This window comes from Phoenix dactylifera, chromosome 2, assembly GCF_009389715.1.
Source record: "Phoenix dactylifera cultivar Barhee BC4 chromosome 2, palm_55x_up_171113_PBpolish2nd_filt_p, whole genome shotgun sequence".
NCBI classification, from domain to species: Eukaryota; Viridiplantae; Streptophyta; class Magnoliopsida; order Arecales; family Arecaceae; genus Phoenix; species Phoenix dactylifera.
Genome location: NC_052393.1, coordinates 25,494,902 through 25,517,731, shown reverse-complemented (window position 1 = coordinate 25,517,731; position 22,830 = coordinate 25,494,902). Strand labels below are relative to the sequence as shown.

Sequence of the window (22,830 nt, the reverse complement as noted above, 5' to 3'; positions counted from 1 at the left end):
CCACCTTCCCATCGACCCCAAACCCAAAATCCCTCAAGCAAGGTCCACCAAACCGGTACTGGGTCCCGAACCTATCGGCGGACGGGTTCGGTGCCGTATCGAGTACCGACACACAGTACACTTGGGCGTGCCGGTTCACATGGTATGCTTGAGTGTGTTGGTTTTGAGTTTTTCAAATTTAATTAATTGGTAATCAATCTTTTTCAACTTTTTCAATGATTTTAAGTCTACTTTGATTTTTTTTTATTTTGTTTGATATTTTTTGATTTTTTTTATGTTTCTATGGTCCCGATTTAACCTAAAGATGCATTTTGTTATTTTAAAGTGATACAAAATATAAAATAATTAGTGAGATGTTGTATGATACAAGAAGCAATATGAAATAACCTCAAATCAATTAGTAAGGTAAAAATATAAAATAATACAATTAATTAGATATATTTAAAGTACATTATACATATCGATATCTAAAATTTCGTCAAGTGGCGATGCCTCTTGAAGATATCCGGATCATTAGCATAGTCAGAAGACACATTAGCCCACCCCTCTAACCGAGCATGTTGTAGTCTTATATATTCATTCCTTAATTATAAATACTCTCGGATCTCTCATTGAAGCTCTGACTCTGAGAGGTGTCCTTTGGCTGATAAAATGGTTGTGAAGGGACCCATCCGAATAAGTCGGTAGTAAAATCTGATCCGTAAAATGCTCCAAACTGCGTAGAATAGTAGCCACCAGAAAATATCTAAGACGCACCATATCCATATCCGTATAGGTCATAAGTTGCCTGTGGTTGTGGTTAATAGGATCCAATTTATGACTCGAAATCTAATACGTCTATGAATCCTACTCCACAAACAAGATCATTTGCAGTGGCATCATGTCCTCCTGAATGACCTCAAGGAGCCAGTCTCCTATATGCAATCGTATTTTCGCGAGTTGTACCAAATCGTGCACTGTGGTCCCTATCCTGTGGACATGCATCAAAGGCTACCTTTCTCAATTTTTTCTAAATTTAGGCCTAAGCCGCTGTATGCATGATCGCATCAAAACATGAATAAATGAACACCAAATTTTGCTGGAGAGTAGCTTGCATGCCCCTAAATACGTTTATGATTTTACATTTTTTTAAAAATTTTATTTTTTTTATTTTTTATTTTTAATCTAAAAATATATTTTTATTTTTAAAAATTATGTATAATCCGAAAATTAAAAGTTTTTAAGCATTGTGTATATCAACCATAGATTTACAACTTAACATAAAATCAAGCCCAAATCAAAAAATTTGGCATAATCTTTTCTTATTTTGCAACTTTTGAGCTATTTTTTGGAGCCCAAAAAAATAAAGAAAATGAAATAGGAGAGAGGAAGCACACCTTATTAGGCTTGGATCTTTTTTCAATCGCGTTGAATCGGTGTGATTTTGCAAATTGGGGGAAAAGAGAGCCGTTAGAGTGTACGTGTTACAGAGAAGCAATATTGGGAAGGCGTCGAGCCTTCCCAACCTCTTCTTTAACAAAAGAAAAAAAGGAAGAGGGGCTCCAGTTCCGAATCGGGCCGACTCGGTGCTAACCGGACAGTTCGCACCGAGTACGTATGGAACCAGCCAGTTCCAAATGGTTCCAGCCGGTTCGCGACCAATTCTGGCCGGTTCGGGCCAGACCCGATATTATTAGGCGAATCAACCTGATCCTCGCCCTCCTCCTTTCTTGTAGCTAGACGTCGATGCTCGATGCCACTCTATCCTCTCTCCAATCTCTCCGCCTCGCCCTCCTTATGAGTCTGATAGCCAGGTGCCCTACTTCGACCCCTCCCTCTTGCCATGCCAACCACCAAGTACCATAGCTCACCAAAACCCTTGTACCTCCACACATCACCTCCTCTGTCGAGAGTCTCTCTAGATTGAGCCTGAAATGGTTGTACCAGCATCAAACCGACACCAGACTACATACTGTGTGTCAGTATGGTACCTGACTATATGGGTCACGGTATTGAATCAATGGACCTTGGCAGTGCCTTTTTCTTTTTCCAACTCTGGTGGTGCTAAAAAGATTAAGCAACAGGAGACTTGATTCATTCTCCCCAAAGAGAAGAGGAATGGTTTAAGTAGGCTTCATGACTGAATTAGATGATAGAGGCTACCATCTTTTAAATGAAGTGGGCAGAGTCCCTTATCCAAGGCTTTCTCCTATAGAGACCTAAAGAGAGAAAGAAGTCATTTAAAAGCCCTCTATTGTTTTTAAAGAATTATGTAAATCTAATAACACTAATCGATACCATTAGGTTTTTGATGTCATATGCAGTTTCAACAAGTTAAAGCAAATAGGCCATTGGATCCAAATAAATGGATGAACAGGTGAAGGAAAATGTCCTATGTAAAACTCAAAGAACTATTGTCTCTCCAAAATACCTAGCATACGTCCCATAGCACGCCTCAATGCCCTAGAATTGATTGGCAATAACGGCATTAGGATGGCAGCTAACCATAAAGTTGTAAAACTTTAAAGGATCATTTTAGGAACAATAATCCCAACCATTATAGAATGGAGACACTAGCAGTTTATTTTTTGGGCTTTAGGCTTACAAAGATGACTTAGAGGATAAAGGTAGATGATAAAAGTAGAAGGCATAAAAATCAAAAATACTCAAAGTCAAGGAAGTGCTCAAATTCCTCATCTTTGCAGCAAAATAAGGAAGTTATGTATTTGCACTATTAGACTACTAAATTTACTTGGGCCTTAAATTCTCTATGAAATAAAACTGACAAACCTTCCAGAGAACTTTAGGTATAGGGCAAGTTGGGTGATGACAAACTCAACTCAACTAAGGCTTAATACCAAACTAGTTAGAGTCAGCCACATGAATCCTTTTCCTCCCTTCCAATTTTGCAAAGCATGGAGTTTTTTAATTGTAAAAAACATTGAACAGATTTGTCAACTACATCAAATCCACATTAGAGATATTAAAATAAACCTAACAGCAGGTGAAACTCAAACTAACCTAATGCATTCATATGTCTAAATAAATCTCTTTCAAATAGAGAAGTGCCCGCAATAACAAACACACAATTTCCATACTAAACTAGAAACAATCTAACAACTTTTGAAATGATGACAAGACCCAACTAACCCCTCCAAAGTAGAGGGTGCCAACTAGCTCAATTGGTAAAGTCGCTGGTTTTGATGCTAGTGGCATGGGTTCAAATCCTAACATCACCCAATTCCTCCCATCCTAGTTCTCAAAAGAAGAGAGAGAGAGAGAGAGAGAGAGAGAGAGAGAGAGAGAATATGGCACAACATGGCCACATATGAATGCCTAGTTCCATTAGAATATGGACCTCTGATATGCTAGGTTTTGTTCACAACTGAGGTTCCACTATTAGTTTCTTTGCCTAGTTGGCCCACACACTGCTTCAACATCAAATACTATTGAGTATCTCAAAGTATTGCTTATTCTTGCATAAGCTTCCTAGGTGAAGACGTTAAATATTTTGTATTTGGTCAAGTATAAGCTCCCCTTTTTCTATCACAAACATCTTCGCAAACAAGCAACAACAAGGTTCGCCTTCTCGATATCAGACCCCGTACCGGTACTATCCTGATACTTCCTATACCTATGAATTCCATTGGACCCAGAAATGAGACATTGGAAGAATCTTTTTAGTCTTCCAATATCAATAGGTTGATTGTTTCGCTCCTGTATCTTCTAAAAGGGAAAAAGATTTCTGATCCAATTCGATTCAGTGGGATCTTTCACTCACATTTTTTTCCACCAAGAACGTTTTATGAAACTCTTTGACCCCCGAATTCAATGTCGCTACATTGGATACGGAGGTCAATTTGGTGTATCGACACTTGGTGTGCCTCCTGTAGTGCGTACCAATTTAGTACTAGTATGGTCGGTATACACCGGTACCTACGGCATAATATGAGCAACAAAATTTGAACCAAAAAAGTGATAGACTAAAGTAGATATCTTTATCATCTTCATAATTCATTTTTCTTTCTTTCCTTTTGACCTGCATGCAAGACTACATATCATACCCACAGATATTGGTCACATTTATACATGTTAAACAAAGAGGGGATAGAAACCACCCTCTCTCAAATGTGAAGAAAAGCCAGCGGAAAAAAAAAGAGGAAAAGACATCATTCCTCCTGCTCAAACCTGCACCTCTTCCTCCTTGGATGCAATTTGGGGTTGTGTCAAGTTAGGGCCAACCAACGAAATACCCAACCTTAACTTGATCTGACCCATCAACTTAACTAAACTACATAAGTTTAGTTAGGTCATGTAAGGTTGGTCAAGTTCTGTTGGCTCAAGAGACAATTACTAATGAAAAGTTCGTAGTTTATCAGACACAGACTACAATTGGGTTCGTTGGCTAGAAGCTTTAGAACTATAGGTTTTATAGGTTGGGTTGGTTAAAAAGTACATAAATATACATTAAAATATGAGTGAGACTGGATGGGAGCCTTTGGTAGAAATTTAGATCGGATTCACAATAGGTCAAGTAATACAAACACCAATGCATTGTGTATATAAAAGTTTGAGACCACAAGTTGATGTATAACTAACTAAGCCAAAATTGATAAAATAGTGTAAGAACATCACAAAATTACCACATAACTGAGAGTCTCCTACAAAGTAAGAGTCACCAATGGATAGGTCTACTTAAATAATAAAATCAAATAAATTTCAAAAGCATGAACAAATTCATTGTATATGACATAAATGAATAAAGACTCTTATTTCAAACTAAGCATTTGGAAGATAATAAAAGTAGTCGTCACCTTGGGTAAAGGACATAAGTGGCAGAATAGTTGAAATTATTTCATTGTGATTAAGACATCCATTTTACAAAGGATAGAAGATGTAAAGTGGATGAGAAATAACAATCTGATAACAATAAAAACATACCATGCACAAACAGAAAAGATGATTTCTTATTATATATGTAGAAAAGAATCCAAGGTAAGGTGTAGGAACATATACCCAGTCAACATGTGACTCAAATGTTGCCGAGTAGGTAGCATCATTATCAGTCAAAGCCCATCTCTTCAGTGTCCCATCACGGCTCCCAGTGAAAAGATAATCACAGCCATCAGGAGACAGAGATTTTAAAACAGCCAGGCAGTTCACACCTGCACAATGCTGCAGAAAAGACAATACCTGAAGTGGAACAATATGTCCAACACCTACATCCACAACTTAATCTTGAAACCCAAAGCAATGATCATTTTATACCAAGGTGGTGCTAGAAAGGATGATAAGGAGAATAAGTGAAGGGGGAGAAAAACACCATACCTTCGTGTCATCGGCATCATTCAGCACATATGTTAAGCGTTTTTCTTTTCTAGGACGTGATGAATTTGATGTGTTACCAGCACTTCCCACACGATGCATTGCAAGTGTCCCTAAAACAAATGACATCAATACTGTCAAAGAAACCATCTTCATATTTGTTTACTTTTTAAATAAATGAAAAGGGCAAAACTAACAGGAAGAAGCAATGAATAATAACGGTACAGCAAAACAGTGATAACATGTCAGCACACATGCAGTAAACCAATCCTTCATTCAAAAAAGAATTTGCAGGTTGTGATTCACATATCAACATTTCATTTGGTGATAAAAATTTCAAGCCCGATGCTTTGCACAAAAGTTCTTGCAAGTTGCCTGCTGCTTTGTTTTGTAAAAATCATTCATAAATCCACATGTTACTTAGGGCTCGTTTGGTTCGCGGGAAAAGAAGGGGGAAAGTGTGGTCAACGGGAAAGTAATGAGATGCCTCTTGTTTGGTTGGAGTTTTCAAAGGAGAGAGAAGGAAAAGTTGAATTCCCATGGGAATATGATTCCCACATTTCGGGCTCGTTTGGTTCGCAGGAAAAGGAGGGGGGAAAGTGTGGTCAACGGGAAAGTAATGAAATGCCTCTTGTTTGGTTGGAGTTTTCAAAGGAGAGAGATGGGAAAGTTGTATTCCCATGGGAATATGATTCCCACATTTCATGGGAAAGTCTTTCCCATGAGAAACATGGGAAAGTTACTTTCCCATGAGGTGGGAATCACTCTTTTTTTATTTTTTCCCAAAAAGACCCTTCAGCATTAAAGAAGCATTAAAGAGGCATTAAAGACCTAATTTTTATTAAGGGCATAATAGGAATTATACTTAACTTTCCTAGGAAAGTGGATGGTCAACCAAACATAACCACTTTGGAAATTTGTCACTTTCCCATAGTTAACCAAACATGCCAAAAGTACTTTCCTAGGTATCCTCTTCCTAGGAATCTGATTTCCAGGAATCATATTCCTAGGAGGGAAAATACTTCCCGCGAACCAAACGAGCCCTTCATGGGAAAGTCTTTCCCATGAGAAACATGGAAAAGTTACTTTCCCATGAGGCAGGAATTACTCCATTTTTACTTTTTCCCAAAAAGTCCTTTCAGCATTAAAGAAGCATTAAAGAGACATTAAAAACCTAATTTTTATTAAGGGCATAATAGAAATTATACATAACTTTCCTAGGAAAGTGGATGGCCAACCAAACATAAGTACTTTAGAAATTTGCCATTTTTCCATGGTCAACCAAACATGCCAAAAGTACTTTCCTAGGCATCCTTTTCCTAGGAATTTGTTTCCCAGGAATCATATTCCTAGGAGGAAAAATGCTTCCCGCGAACCAAACGAGCCCTTAGTGATAAGAATGATTCAAGCCCTATCTTTGCACACACACATGAACACACACAAAAAAAATGTAAATCATGGTTCACCCTAAAATTTATGATGCTATAACTACAAAATAATTAAGTGTTCTTTATACTACATATTACCTATGATGCATTATATAGGTAATAGTGCCCATGATTTCGTCATATCAGAATTATTCGGTTATTTTCCAATTACAGTGGCCTGAAACCGGTGCTGTGACACAGCAAGAGGGGATTTCAAAAAAAAATAGCATAATACCATTCCATTATGAATGTTATAGCTCCGAATGACAATTTTGGCCATCAACATTATATGGCTAAAATAGTGGTATTGAGTATTAACACCATGACCAACACACTATATTAACAAATTGCCAATCAGTTCAAGATAAGTGTTTCCTTAAAGTCAGCATTTTGAGTTCTGCACAAAAAAAAAAAAATCTGTCTACTGGCAATCAAGCCCATGAACAAATAAAAATCAACTTTTAAAACTCATCTACAATTTTTCCCTGACATGCACCAGATTCACTTTGTTTTACTTAAAAATCAAGCTTTGTTAATATGATTACTAACATTTAACAAATCAAGATAAAGTTGTTTTGGTACATTAATAAATTAAGATAAACTTGGCACGATGGTAAGGTTTGCTCCAATGTGACCTGGATATCATAGATTTAAAACACGGAAATAGCTTCTTCACACATGGGAGTAAGATTGCATACACCTGACCCTTCTTAAACCTTGCAATGTCGGAAGCCTCATACACTGAATGATACTTTTTTTTTAATAAATTAAGATTAAATTTAAGGGAAAAAGGCTTCCACTGGTGATAATGCATTCTTTCAAAACATGAGCTCATATTACTTAATTTAAGAAGGTAAGGAACATTTGTTTGATAATATATGAGTAAACTAGCATGCCTCATAAGTCCTTGCTGGCATTTTTGGGAGGATGAAGCCTATAAACATGCTCTGCCTACCACCTCAACAGGTTGCTTGAGCTAGGTTGACCATAGTGTAGACCAAGGTTCGTCTACCATACCAAACCCGGGGTACGGAGCGTACCGTACCGTACTGATTCAGTACCGGTACATGGTATGCCGAATCGGCTCCATACCATATTGTACCGTCATAGTGATAGTGTGGCACAGGTACTGGGGCCGATACTAAGACGATATACCTTCATGTAGACACATGTTCCTTTTGAAAAGGTTTTCAAGAATCATATGGTCAAGATGGGATAGAAAAAGATCAACAACTACGGTTTTAAATACCGATGGAATAGAAAAGTGTCCCACCGTCCTGAGCATCTGGATGGAGCCATGTCCCAAGTGTCAAAATGGCACTAGTCAGAAAAAATGGACTAGGATGGGATAGGACATTCACCATCCTTAGTGTCACGATGCAGAGCACATCATTCTAAGGATAAATTGGGAGGATGCCATCCCACAATATTTAAAACTTTGCTAACAACTGTGGCTATATTGTAATCTAAAATGTCCATGGTTCAGCACAAGGTCAGCCAGAAAATACCGCATTGTCCCAACTGGTTATGCAAGGGCAGTCAACTAATCATTTGCACCTAGTATACACACCCGGCTAATCATGTTAGTTGTCATGCAATATAAAGTGAACAAGAGGTTGAGAGCATGTTTTTTTTTGCAGTCTAAAAATGTTGTATTAGAGTCTCAAACATAATTCAATATCACTACGTAGCAATCCAAATTATCCAAGATTAGAACTAAAACATTTTCCTCACGCATATATTAATAGTTGTAGAGTAATCGCAAAAAGAATTCTGCATCTATAGATGTTGATGCCTAGCATAACATGCTATAGTTTGACCATCACAAACAGCGAAGGTAATAAATACAAAATGTTAAATAGTTTTTGTAGTTGATAAATGAAGGATAAAGTTGGACAGTTCCATGGTTGTTTGGACTGTCCACAAGAACATGAAGAATTGTTGTGATAACATAACATAACAACTTGTGATCTTATATAGCCTTAGAAACAAGTCTATTCGGAAAAATACACACAAGAACAAAAGAAACGTGAAATCCATTATAAAATAAGTCACCAGATTAACTGGATCTACATTAAAGCGAACTCGGTTAACCTATAACAGTCATCAGATGTTATGTATAATTGAATATAAACATTAGCAGTACAAGGACTAATTTCAAACTGATAGTGATTGATCATTAAGCATAAGCAAGTTAAATTTTTCAACTGATAGCTTTCCAGTCATTAGATGTTTCTTCCATAGCACATACTTTGAAGGCAAATAGAAGAATGTGCACTTAGTAGGGCCCAACCTTTCAGAATAGGATCTCAATTCGCAAAATTTATCATTTCTTCTATAAAAGGACTTCTAGAAGATTATCATAGAAGAGAACCTAGTAATCAGCTACGTGCAGGTTAAGATTAAATTCCTAACACGCCCCGCATGATGATTCCCCGAGTACTACTAATCTAGGAAACCAGAATTAGCTCCAAAAATGAATCGACCGAAAGAATCAACGTCTTTTTGCAACAAAACCCTCGATACCAGATGGAATCGAGTCGAGAAATCGAAGACCCGGACAGTTTACACCATGATTAAAAGTATCCGATCACGGCGATCGATCGACTCAAGAACCTGATCGTTCAAGATGACGAGGGTTAGGGTTTGGGGCGAGGGAAGGAGCGGTGAGAGAAGAGAGGACGTACTGAGACGAAACGATGGCGATTGATCCCCAGTGCCGTTCGGAATGGCGGAGAGGGCTCGATGAGAGAGACGACGACGGGCCACCCCAGTCCCCAGGAAGGGTAGTTTTTACTTTTTTCCTTTTTCTCGTTTTAGCTTTATTGGAGGCTCCATTTTTGACTTGGTGCGTTCCGGGGTGCCGCTTGGCCCGCGTTGATCCCCAACCAAATCCATAGTTTGCGTTTGGTCGAGACCAGTGTATATTAGACTTCAGCGCGTCTTGGAAACATACGTACCCTGCCGTCAATAGATCCCTCGGAAATAAGATGCCACCAAACTACATCACGGAGAAATTTTAGTTGCAGAAAGGGAACAGGCGAGGGGAAGAAAAGACGGTGGATTCCCTGGAAGAATACGATGATTGGGCTTATCCAGTCGGGCCTGGGCCTGGGCTTGGGCTCGGGCCTGGTTCAGCTCAAGATTTGAAAAAAAAAATAGTTTATGAATAATGAATATCCTTCTAAGAATTCAAATTTGCACGAATATTCTCTTAAATTTATATTTATTTTTGCACCTTCATAAAATACTGTTTTTGCACAAATATCCCTAAATAACAGTTCTTCTAACACCGTTAATAAGGATCATATATTTTAATTAAAAATAAATTAAAATTTTGAAATTTTTTTTTTATCTCCTATCGCTATCGCCTTATAAATGTTTCTTTTTGTGCATCTACCCATTAAAGTTATTTTAGTTATTTTAATTTGAAACTGTTATTTTTTAATGGCGTTAGATGGCGTAGGTACATATGCAAAAACAAGGATAAAAAAATATAGAATAGCAGAGCCAGTATTTTACGGGGGTATACATGCAAATATCAATTTTGGAAGGTATTTATGCAAAATTCGATATTTAGGAAGGTATTCAAATAAAAAAAACCTAAAAAAAAAACTTCAAATCTCCAAAAATCTTTGGGCCAGCTCATATGGCCTGGCCAAGTCCAAACGATTCCAGCCTTGCAAAAGAGAGAGCAATGCACGTGGACAATTGTCTTGCCATGGGGCTAGAGATGATTGGTATACTTATGGATGGTTAAAAATTAGAAATAAATAGACATAAATAAAAAAACATTGATTAATAATGATGTATCTAGAAAATGCTAAATAATAGTAGTCCTTGTGGACTACCTTCAAAATCAAAGGAGGAGAGGGTCCGACATCATTAACAAAAGTAAATAAAAATAAGAGGGATGGGGGGTTAGAGTAAATATGATTTTATTTTTGTGTAAGCAGCTGGTGTACCCAAAAACAAAAAAGATTTTAGAAATCTTCTTTTAATATGGCCATTGCATCTCAATCTAGCAATTATAGCTACATATATATCACATCTTGTATCTAAATTATATCCCTCTAAGAAAATTTATAAATATACATTGTAAATATAAGAATTATTTACAAACAACAAGGTAAGAATATATAACCATGCAATGCATATTTGAGGGAAGAAAGAAAGGAGGGACGGATAAAGTCCAATTTATTTAGGGTTGATATGATGAGTCCAATTAACTTGGTGTCAAAATAGAGAAAGATAGATTTTAATCTATTTGGATGCTTTATGAAAAAAAGTTAGGAAAAGGAGAAGAGATAGTACTTGGGTGAGAAAGCTCGCGGGTGGTCAACATTTTTTTAAGATAAATATAAAGGATATTTATTCTTGGTATAGAAAATAATAAGAGAATCAAAAAAAAATTATATCTTAATTTTAAAACTATCATTTTATATATACTAGGCACATGTAATGCACATTTGCTAAAATAATAATAACTAAAGCTGTAATAACCTAGATTTTTGGGCTTGTGGGCTCGCCTGAAGTGGCCAGACCTAAGTTGACCCTGACTAGCCTAGCTTGTGGGTCGGCTCGAATAGGCCAGGTTGAACCCGACCCATGCTCGGCACATGAGGGGATTGGGGAAGAAGACCTCGGCTGGGAGTCTTCTTCCTCCCCAATTCCAGCAAAAATCGATGTTATCCAATGCAATCCGAGTTCAAATCAAACTCTTAGATCATGAGATTTGTATCAGTTTGGCATGTAACAATGTGCTTTTATATGATTTCCGATGCAAATATTGATTATTATACATATTATATATTGAGAATATGATTAGATAAACAAATTTATCTGGAATTTGACAGGCATGTGATAATTAAATTGATAAGAGTTATAGGAAAATTAAGCATATAAGATATGGTTTGAATTAACTTCGTCATTGCCGCCACAGGCTTATGCATGGAAGACACTATAAGTGGGATAGCTGCCACGAGTTTATGCGTGGAAGCTACTACGAGTGCGATAGCCGCCACGGGCTTATGCATAGAAGTCACTACGAGTGGGTAGCCGACACAGGCTTATGCGTGGAAGCCACTACGAGTGGGATAGCTGACATGGGCTTATGCGTGAAAGCCACTACGAGTGGGATAGCCGACATCGGCTTATGTGTGAAAAACTACTACGAGTGGGATAGCCGCCACAGGTTATAACCTCGTATAGTATCTGTCATAGACCGAATCAAGAACTTGGTTAGTCCAAAGCTAGAAAAGAAAAGTGACAAGGAACCTGAAAATCAAGTTAATGAGAATGAATAACATGACTTAATAATTGTTGTTGAACAATGGATTATATATGAAATATTTATATATGTCTGTATATGCTTCTTTGAAAAAATGTTAATAAAAACTTATATACATGCTATTTATGAGTTTTTTGACTATTGATACGATATTCATTTATCTGGCATTATAAGTTGATTATTTTCTTATTATCTATGGTGTAACAATTTGAAATTCTTATTGAGCTGTGAAACTCATAACCTTCTTCCTCTTTCTCTTTTTTAGAGTTGCAGGTTGCATAGTATATGACCGAGGTTGAAATTACAAGTGGAGAGGATGCTTAGATAAAACATCATTAATACTGGTTGGAAAATTAAATTTTGTAATTGGAACAGTTTTGTTATCTGTCATAAAATGAGATCATTTTGGTTTACGAATATTAAAATTGTGATAAAATTTTAGGCCTAACATATTTTCTAGGGCTCTGCTCTAAAAAGTATGCAGCAATATTACATTTCAGACTCAGATGCTAGATTCGAGGCATGACAAAAACAAAATAATAAATTATTTCTATTTTTTATTTTGATTTAGGTAAATATATATATATATAATAAAAAGAGAAATTTAGAATACAAAACAAAAATATAAATAAAACTAAGGAAAACAAATTGTAATAAAATAGAAAATTTAAAACAAAATAAAGATAAAATGACATAAGAAAACATATATTACTAAAGTAAAAATGGATCGCTTTAAGAAAAAAAAAGAATAAAGAGAAACTTGAAAGTTTCTATTGTAAATATAAAATACAAAATAATCCATGAAGTAAAGTGGTAAGCATGCAGAGGAAGAAAATAGAAAATAATCTAGCAATTATAGCTACATATATATCACATCTTGTATCTAAATTATATCCTTCTAAGAAAATTTATAAATATACATTGTAAATATTGCTGCAGATTTCAAATTTCTCCCCTCTTGCACATATGTTTAAAATTTGAATTTAAATCAGATTTGGTTGAGATCTGATTTGGGTTGTTCCTATTCCTTTGCATGCGCCAACTAAAGGAGATTTTCTGAAGATAAATTTCGAATTTTGAATGAAAATTCGGAGGCCATTAAAAAGGGTCAAACATGGGCACCAAAAACACATCGATTTTAGCCTTCTTCCTCACACGCGTCCTCCTCCTCTTCTTCTCCATTTTAGATAGGGTTTTCAGGGTGAATATCTAGAAGATTCAAGATCAGATCTGAGTCCTCTACTTTCCTTACAAACCTCATCTCCATCTGCTTCAAGACGATTGATCAAGAGTTGATTGAATTCCGGCGAGCAGATTTCAGCTTTCAAGTGTTCTGCAGCTGCTAGTACGGTTGCGGAAGAAGATCCTTCAGGGCTTCGCGTGTACTTCTCGTAGAGGCCATTCGTGTGCGTGGCTGCGAAGTCAAGGATCAGATCCACAACTTTCATCCATCATAAAAGGTATTAATCTAGCATTAATCATTTATTATGGTGTCAAGGTCTAGGTTCGATTCCCCGAGGTTTTACCCTCTTTTGGGGCTCCTCACGGAGATATCTCTAGAATTCATTCGATGGATATTCGGAGATTAATTGGAATAGAATTCTTAAGCTTCATATCTGATAATTAATCATGCATAAAAGTTTTAGCATAATTGTTTAAACGATTCCGGCATAATCCTATGTGTTCTTAATGTGCTGATTTCTAGATTTGATCTTGTAAGCATGCATGAATTAAATTATTTGATTCATTTTTCCGCTGCATTTTTGAAACTTAAAAAGAACTACGTGTGGCTTGATCCCCCTTGTGAAGGGGCACGTAGGCAACCCGATCAGGTTCAGCCATGGTTTAAAAAAAAAAATTCAGCATTCTAAACACCGAAGAACCTAGGATGCACTTTCAGTGGTATCAGAGCCAGGTTTATATTTAAACTTTTATGTTTTAATTATTGCAATTAAATATGAAATCATTAACATGTTTAGATTAGATCTAAAGTGCTTTTTATGATTGATTTAATTGCTGATTATGCATGATTAAGTAGATCTGAAATTTTGGATGCATATGATGCATGTTTGTGTTAGGATTAGTAACATGAATAAATATGAAATCATAATATTGTTTAGATTAGATCTAATAAAGTTTATGATTCATATAATCTCTGATTTTAATGAACAAATCAGATCTGAAAATAAAAGTAAAAAAATAAATACATAAGATGTATGTTGTTTGTATTAATTCATGTTGTTATGTATATGTGATGCATGAACATAAAACATAATGACTTAAACATGAATTAAATCTGATTACATGTGATTAATTACAAAAACTCATATCTAAAAATGTGTTTTAAGAACTGAAAGATTGAAATTAATATGTAATTAAAAAAAATATGCAATGATCAAAACTTTCATAAGTCTAAACTTAATTAAGAATTAAGTGTTATGAAATAGAATTGTAACTCAATTAATTGACATTGCATAATTCTTTAGGCATATGGATTAGCTTGAATCAAGTTCTTAGGATTGGGTTAGACCTAAGGTTAGAATCATACATAGACTAATAGAATTAATTGATCAAATCTAATTAAGTAGTAACTAGATTAGGTCAAGAAAATTCTAGGTCAATTTACAATAGTTGTAGATGGATCAAGTCCATGTCTTTGATTAGACCAAGATGGAACTTGATTTAGGCTCAGTGGTGCAGCCCGAGACATTTGAGTAATCAAATCGAAATTGATTAACCAGTCGGTGTCTAAGATAAGTTTGACAGACTCGACCGGTGATTTTTAATTGGGAGCTACTCGCACTGATTCGTCTTTGTCGAGTTAATAGTATATCCCTTCCACCGATCTCACTTACCTGGCCGACATGGTCAATCACATTTTGATTGGATCACTTAATGATTTGAGTTAGCCCATGCCTTAAGAAAAATCAGTATGACTGATTTAGGTGTCTTCTTAATCGGTTTTAGTCTAATCTGATTTGGTGAAGTCAGTGGGAGAAATTAGACTAACCGGATCTTCTTATCTATCCTAATTATGAAATTCTCTAAAATTATTAGGTCCTTAAAATGAAATGGTTATGGGGATAACTAAGTCATAGCCTCCCATTAAGTTGGGTGATAATGGGTCCAATATTTTGATAATTATTAGAGGCGCCACACGCCTGGTACTTATCAAGCATTGGAATTGTTATTCAATATATAATGAGTTAAGTGTACCTTCAATAGGCGGTCAGGTGAGCCGAGCCACACTCGGGCTTGGTCGTCTATTAGTTGATTAGACTTAACCCTATCATTTAATGGTTGGACCTGACTAGGGTATTCGGTGGAGGCGCCACACGCCTGCCGAAAAACCTAGGGCAAAATTATCACTAGAAGTTGCTTGTTGAAGCAATTGGTTAAGAACCTACCAATAGGTGCAATGGGTTGGCCGAGCCACACTCGGGCCTATATGCGATCTATTGGGTTCTAGTGCCCACTAAAGAATTAGGAGTAATTTTTCGAATTAGAGGTAGAGGCTACCAATTTGTATAAAATAGTGGGAGTACCTTTAGACTAAAGTCCAAGTCTATTGAGTTTAGTCAATTCATATACTAATAGCCAAAAAAAAATTTTATGCAAAAATGGCCATTTTGTCACTTCGCTCATTGTTGGACAATGACAAGTTGACTGGTCCAAATTTCAATAATTGGCATAGAAAACTGAAAATAATGCTAGAGCATGAGAGGATCCTTTATGTGATAACGGATCAAGCACCTAAGCAGCCCGCTGCTAATGCATCAAGATCGGCTAGAGACACGTATCAGAAGTGGCTCAGTGATCGGATCACTGTTCGATGCATCATGTTGGCAGCAATGAGTGATGAGTTTAGTAGGCGTTTTGAGAATACGCAGTCGGAAGATATCATTCAAGTGTTGAATGAATCATTCGGCGTTCCTGACGATGTTGAGAGGCACAAAACTAGTTGTGCCATCTTCAGCGCCCGAATGAAAGATGGAACCTCGGTAACTGATCATGTACTGTATATGATTGAGTTGATCGAGCGTCTAAGCTCTCTTGGATTTTTTCTTCATGATCAATTGGGAAAGGATGCCATACTAAACTCATTGCCTAGATCATATCGTCCTTTTCTCACACATTTTCGTATAACGAAACCTGTAGTGAATTATCACCAATTGTTGGGGTTACTATAGACGTTTGAGAATGATCACCAACTTCTTAAGAAGATGGTGAACTTAGTGGGAGGTTCATCCAAGGGTCGCCCCTTTAAGAAAGGAAAAAAGAAAAATAAAATCGAAAAGAAACAGGTGCACCATGCTCAGCCTAGTCAGAAAAAGAATAAAAAGGCTGATCAGAGAAAGGCGGAGTGCTTCTTCTGCAAGAAGCAAGGACATTGGAAGAGGAACTGTCCTCTTTACATTACATCCCTCGATCCGAACCGGCCTAAGAAAAGTGGGCAATCAGTTGCCAATCAAGGTACTTATATGATAACACCTTGCAATTTATCTATTTGTGATAATTCGACCTGGGTATTGGATACCGGTAGTCCTTTTAATATTTGCAATTCGTTGCAGTGGCTACAAGTCAGTAAGAGGTTTGAAGAAGGAGAAAGGTTCCTGAATGTTTGAGATGGAAGACCAGTTCCAGTTCTAGCTTTAGAAATTCTTAAACTTGAATTCAGCTCTCATGTAAATGTCCTTAGTGATTGTCACTATTGTCCAAGTTTTCTATTGAATATCATTTCTGTAGGCCTTCTGGCCAAAAATGGTTATGAAATATCAATAAAAAAGGATTATTGCAATGTCATTTGGAATGATGTTGTTGTAATGAATGGAATTTTGAGTAATGGCATTTACATTTTGTCACAGCCTGTTCATGTAATGTATAAATCCAATAAGCGCTATAGAATAGATAATGTCACGGATGTCTACCTTTGGCATCATAGGCTAGGTCATATTAACAAGAACAGGATGAACAGGTTAAGTAAAGAGGGAATCTTCAATGTTAATGATTGCGAATCATTGACAACCTGTGAATCATGCCTTCTTGGTAAAATAACTAAATCACCTTTTACCGAAAAAGGTGAATGAGCCAGTGATTTATTGACCCTTGTACATTCTGATGTATGTGGGCCAATGATGTATGGACATTAGTTGACCCACTCGAAGGGATTAAACCCATAGGGTGTAAGTGGATATTCAAAAGGAAACGGGGCGCAGACGGAAAGGTAGAGACCTATAAAGCCCGTTTGGTTGCCAAGGGATATCGTCAATATTATGGTATTGACTATGACGAGACGTTTTCTCCTGTGGCAATGCTCCAGTCCATTCGGATTGTGCTTGCGATAGCAGCACATTTAGACTATGAAATCTGGCAAATGGATGTAAAGACCGCATTTCTAAATGGAGATTTAGAAGAGGAAGTGTATATGATACAACCTGAAGGTTTTACATCTGCTGATGAGTCTAAAGTATGCAAGCTTCAAAAATCCATTTATGGATTAAAGCAAGATTCACGGAGTTGGAATATATGTTTTGATAAGGTAATCAAAACATATGGCTTCATTAAGAATGAAGAGGAACCTTGCATTTATAAATGGGCAAATAATTCCGTTATTATATTTCTTATTTTATATGTGGATGACATTCTTTTAATCGGAAATGACATTCCTGCATTACAAAGAATAAAGGTTTGGCTATCATCTCAATTTGCCATGAAGGATTTGGGAGAAACATCTTACATCCTAGGGATGAAGATCTATAGAGATAGATCTAGAAGATTGCTTGGATTATCCCAATCCACATACATTGATACTATACTGAAGAGGTTCAGTATGATTAATTCTAAAAAAAGCTATCTTCCGATGGACCATGGAATTAACCTCTCTAAAAGGGATTGTCCGACAACCCTTAGGAAAGAGAGAGTACGGATAAAATTCCATATGCTTCGGTAGTGGGATCTATAATGTATGCCATGACATGTACTAGACCAGACGTGGTATGCTCACTAGGAGTAGTGAGCAGATACCAGTCTGATCCAGGTAGCAACCACTGGAAGGTTGTAAAAATCATCCTTAAGTATTTGAGAAATACTAAAGATCAGTGGCTTGTCTATGGTGATTCTGACTGAAAACTTGAGGGATATACTAATTCAAGTTTTCAGTCAGATCAAGATGATAGCAAGAGCGTGTCAGGATATATCTTCACTCTTAAGGGTCGGGCCATCTGCTGAAAGAGTTCCAAGCAGCATACAGTGGCAGATTCTACATGTGAAGCAGAATATATCGCAACATCTGATGCTGCCAAGGAAGCTGTATGGTTGTGGAAGTTCATTACCGAGCTTGGAGTGACACCCTCCATTGATAGTCCAGTGCCTGTATTTTGTGACAATACCGGGGCCATAGCTCAAGCAAAAGAACCCAAAGCACATCAGCGGACCAAGCATATTCTACGTCGCTACCACCTGGTTCGAGAGATCATCGATCGAGGTGATATTGATCTTCAGAAGATTGACACAAAAGAAAATCTGGCTGACCCATTTACTAAAGTCCTCGGTATCAAAGAGTTCGACAAACACAAGTCGAATATGGTTATTAGATACTGTGCCGATTAGCATTAGGCTAAGTGGGAGTTGTTAGGATTTGTATCCTAAATATCAATCGTCAGCATATTGATGATTGAATTTTGTAAATGAATTGACAAATTAATAAAGTGTTATTTGGCATTATTCATCATTTCATCTTCAAATGAACTCTTATATGAGGAAGTCCTTAGGACTTATGTTATGATAAAGGAGGATTTTTCTTTGAGTCCTTAAACTTGTTCGCGACCAAATGATATATTGTTACTAGGACGACAGCATTATCGAGATTAAGTCGTTGTGTGACATATACGTTGGTTGTCCTCTTAACCAAGGAGTGTGGAGACACTGGTATGCCACATAGGTGAAGTATAGGAGTATATTTCACTGAACGTGACCAATTCTGGAACGCTCTACTATCGAGAGATGTTCCGAGTGGATATGGGTATAAGTTTGGCCCCCTGACCTAAGACCGCAACCTGTGACTAGCAAGCAACTTACTGTACTTTGGTATCGGACTACCTGAATTTCTAATTCAGTGACAGAAGGTCACTGGGTACAGTCAAGTACTTGCGTAGTCAGTTGTGAGTCAAGATGGATTGACCCCTCCTGAAAATAGGAGATAATGTCTTGTGATTAATTTAGCAAAACCTTGGCCAGGGTAATCCCAGTGAGGAGTCACGGAATATCTAAAGTTAATCACATAATGGATGTACTAATTATAGGGTTGACAGTGAGCTCTAAGTCATCCTGGCATTAGGAGTCAAAGAGATTGAGTTATACAGTAACCATAGTTCAGGATTCCAGAATATTTGCTTCGCATATATTCGGCCTATCCGGACATCGGGTACCATTGCTAGATGGTCACATCGATTAGTGTAGGAAATTGTTTCTATACTACTGGCTTAGTTCGAACCTATGAAGTCACACGCATAGAAGATTCCTGATTGATCAAGAAAGCTGATGAATGATTAAGAATCATTCAGAGGTAATTTGGTCAATTTGATTGTTAAATTATCTTATAAAATAATTAAAATAATTATTGAAGGATTAATTAGTAATTAAATTACTAATAAACTCAATTTGATTGAGTAATTGTGCTAAGGATGAGCCAAATTGAATTGGATTCAAGTTTGGGCTCAATCAGGTTTTTGACCTGATTGGATTAGGTCAGAACCAAAAAGGACTTAAGCTGATCAAATTAATTTTAAATTAATTTACACTTAATTGGGGATTGACCTAATTAGATTAGGTCCAACACAAAGTAATTAATTTAATTTGATTGAGTTTGGATGAGCCAAAAATTGAATTGGATTCAATTTGAGCTCAATCAGGGTCTGACCTGATTAGATTGGGTTTAACCAAATTGCTTTGTTTTAATTCGGGTTTGACCAAATTTGATAAGGTGCAACCCAAAGGGATTAGGCTCAGATGATGTGGCAATTAGTGGTGACATGGAATTGATTTCATGAATTTTAAATAAACCAAAATTATTGCATGGCGCATGGACCCATTGCTTGACATATGACGACATTGTTTGTAGTTTGAATTTGAATTCAAACATTAAGCAATATATTAAATGATTTCATACATCAAATAACTTTCCAAGTTGGCGTGTGAACCTCTGAATCATTTAAATTCGAATTTCAAATGAAAGATATACGACAAGAGGAAGAAAAATTCTGCTGCATGGATTTCAAATTCCTCCCCTCTTGCACATGTGTTTAAAATTTGAATTTAAATCAGATTTGGTTGAGATCTGATTTGGGTTGTTCCTATTCCTTTGCATGTGCCAACTAAAGGAGATTTTTTGAAGATAAATTTCAAATTTTGAATGAAAATTTGGAGGCCATTAAAAGGGGTCAAACATGGGCACCAAAAACACATCGATTGCAGTCTTCTTCCTCACACACCTCCTCCTCCTCTTCTTCTCCATTTTAGATAGGGTTTTCAGGGTGAATATCTAGAAGATTCAAGATCAGATCTGAGTCCTCTACTTTTCTTACAAACCTCATCTCCATCTGCTTCAAGACGATTGATCAAGAGTTGATTGAATTCCGGCCAGCAGATTTCAGCTTTCAAGTGTTCTGCAGCTGCTAGTACTGTTGCGGAAGAAGATCCTTCAGGGCTTCGCGTGTACTTTTCGTAGAGGCCATTCGTGTGCGTGGCTGCGAAGTCAAGGATCAGATCCACAACTTTCATCCATCATAAAAAGTATTAATCTAGCATTAATCATTTATTATGGTGTCAAGGTCTAGGTCCGATTCTTCGAGGTTTTACCCTCTTTTGGGGCTCCTCACAAAGATATCTCTAGAATCCATTCGATGGATATTCGGAGATTAATTGGAATAGAGTTCTTAAGTTTCAGATCTGATAGTTAATCATGCATAAAAGTTTTAGCATAATTAATCCTATGTGTTCTTAATGTGCTGATTTCTAGATTTGATCTTATAAGCATGCATGAATTAAATTGTTTGATTCATTTTTTCGCTGCGTTTTTGAAACTTAAAAAGAACTATATGTGGCTTGATCCTCCTTGTGAAGGGGTATGTAGGCAACCCGATCAGGTTCAGCCATAGTTTTTTTTTAAAAAAAAATTCAGCATGCTAAACACCGAAGAACCTAGAATGCACTTTTAGTAATAACCTAGATTTTTGGGCTTGTGGGCTCGCCTGAAGTGGCCAGACCCAAGTCGACCTGACTAGCCTAGCTTGTGGGTCGGCTCGAACAGGCCAGGCTGAACCCGACCCATGCTCGGCACATGAGGGGATTGGGGAAGAAGACCTTAGCTGGGAGTCTTCTTCCTCCCCAAATTCCAGCAAAAATCGATGTTATCCAATGCAATCCGAGTTCAAATCAAACTCTTAGATCATGAGATTTGTATTAGATTGGCATGTAACAATATGCTTATATATAATTTCCGGTGCAAGTATTGGTTATTATACATATCAGATATTGAGAATATGATTAGATGAACCAAGATATCTTGAATTTTACAGACATGTGATAATTAATTTGATAAGAGTAATAGGTAAATTAAGTATATAAGATATGGTTTAAATTAACTTCATCATTGCCGCCACATGCTTATGCATGGAAGACACTATGAGTGGGATAGCCGCCACGAGTTTATGCGTGGAAGCTACTACGAGTACGATAGCCGCTACGGGCTTATGCATGGAAGCCACTACGAGTGGGATAGCCGACACGGGCTTATGCGTGGAAGCCACTACGAGTGGGATAGCGGACATAGGCTTATGCATAAAAGCCACTACGAGTGGGATAGCTGACATCGGCTTATGCGTGAAAAACTACTACGAGTGGGATAGCCACCATAGGTTATAACCTGGTATAGTATCAATCATAGACCGAATCAAGAACTTGGTTAGTCCAAAGCTAGAAAAGAAAAGTGACATGGAACCTGAAAATCAAATTAATGAGAATGAATAACATGACTTAAGAAATTGTTGTTGAACAATGGATTATATATGAAATATTTATATATGTTTGTATATGCTTCTTTGAAAAAATGTTAATAAAAACTTATATACATGCTATTTATGAGTTTTTTGACTATTGATACGATATTCATTTATCTGGATTTATAAGTTGATTATTTTCTTATTATCTATAGTGTAACAATTTGAAATTCTTATTGAGCTGTGAAGCTCATAACCTTCTTCTTCTTTCTCTTTTTTAGAGTTGAAGGTTGCATAGTATATGACTGTGGTTGAAATTACAAGTGGAGAGGATGCTTAGATAAAACATCACTAATACTGGTTGGAAAATTAAATTTTGTAATTGGAACAGTTTTGTTATCTGTCATAAGATGAGATCATTTTGGTCTACGAATATTAAAATTGTGATAAATTTTTAAGCCTAATATATTCTCTAGGGCTCTGCTCTAAAAAGTATGCAGCTGTATTACATTTCAGACTCAGATGCTAGATTCGGGGCATGACAAAAACAAAATAATAAATTATTTCTATTTTCTTATTTTGATTTAGATAAATATATATATATATATATATATAATAAAAAAGAAATTTAGAATACAAAACAAAAATATAAATAAAACTAAGGAAAACAAATTGTAATTAAACAGAAAACTTAAAACAAAATAAAGATAAAATGACATAAGAAAACATATATTACTAAAGTAAAAATGGATCGCTTTAAAAAAAAAAGAATAAAGAGAAACTTGAAAGTTTCTATTGTATATCTAAAATGCAA

General features: G+C 36.5%; 1 protein-coding gene across 13 annotated transcripts in view; it reads right to left on the bottom strand.

Moving 5' to 3' along the window:
- The window catches only part of LOC103710558 (WD repeat-containing protein 48-like), a 39,116-nt gene extending 29,385 nt beyond the window's left edge, over positions 1 to 9,731 (bottom strand). For 8 of the 13 annotated variants that reach the window (XR_604642.4, XR_003386344.2, XM_008796331.4 and 5 more), the window contains exons 1-3: positions 9,419 to 9,723; positions 5,308 to 5,417; positions 4,996 to 5,154 (exon numbers count right to left, since the gene is read on the bottom strand). Coding sequence is in view for 7 of the 13 variants with exons in the window: in XM_008796331.4 (XP_008794553.1) it covers positions 4,996 to 5,154; positions 5,308 to 5,406 (258 nt within the window). In the remaining 6 variants the exon portion in view is untranslated. Of the gene's footprint in view, positions 1 to 4,995; positions 5,155 to 5,307; positions 5,418 to 9,418 lie in introns of all 13 variants that reach the window. The other 5 variants (XR_003386347.2, XR_003386346.2, XR_005510746.1 and 2 more) reach the window with 2 other exon arrangements.
- Between the last annotated feature and the right edge of the window lie 13,099 nt (positions 9,732 to 22,830).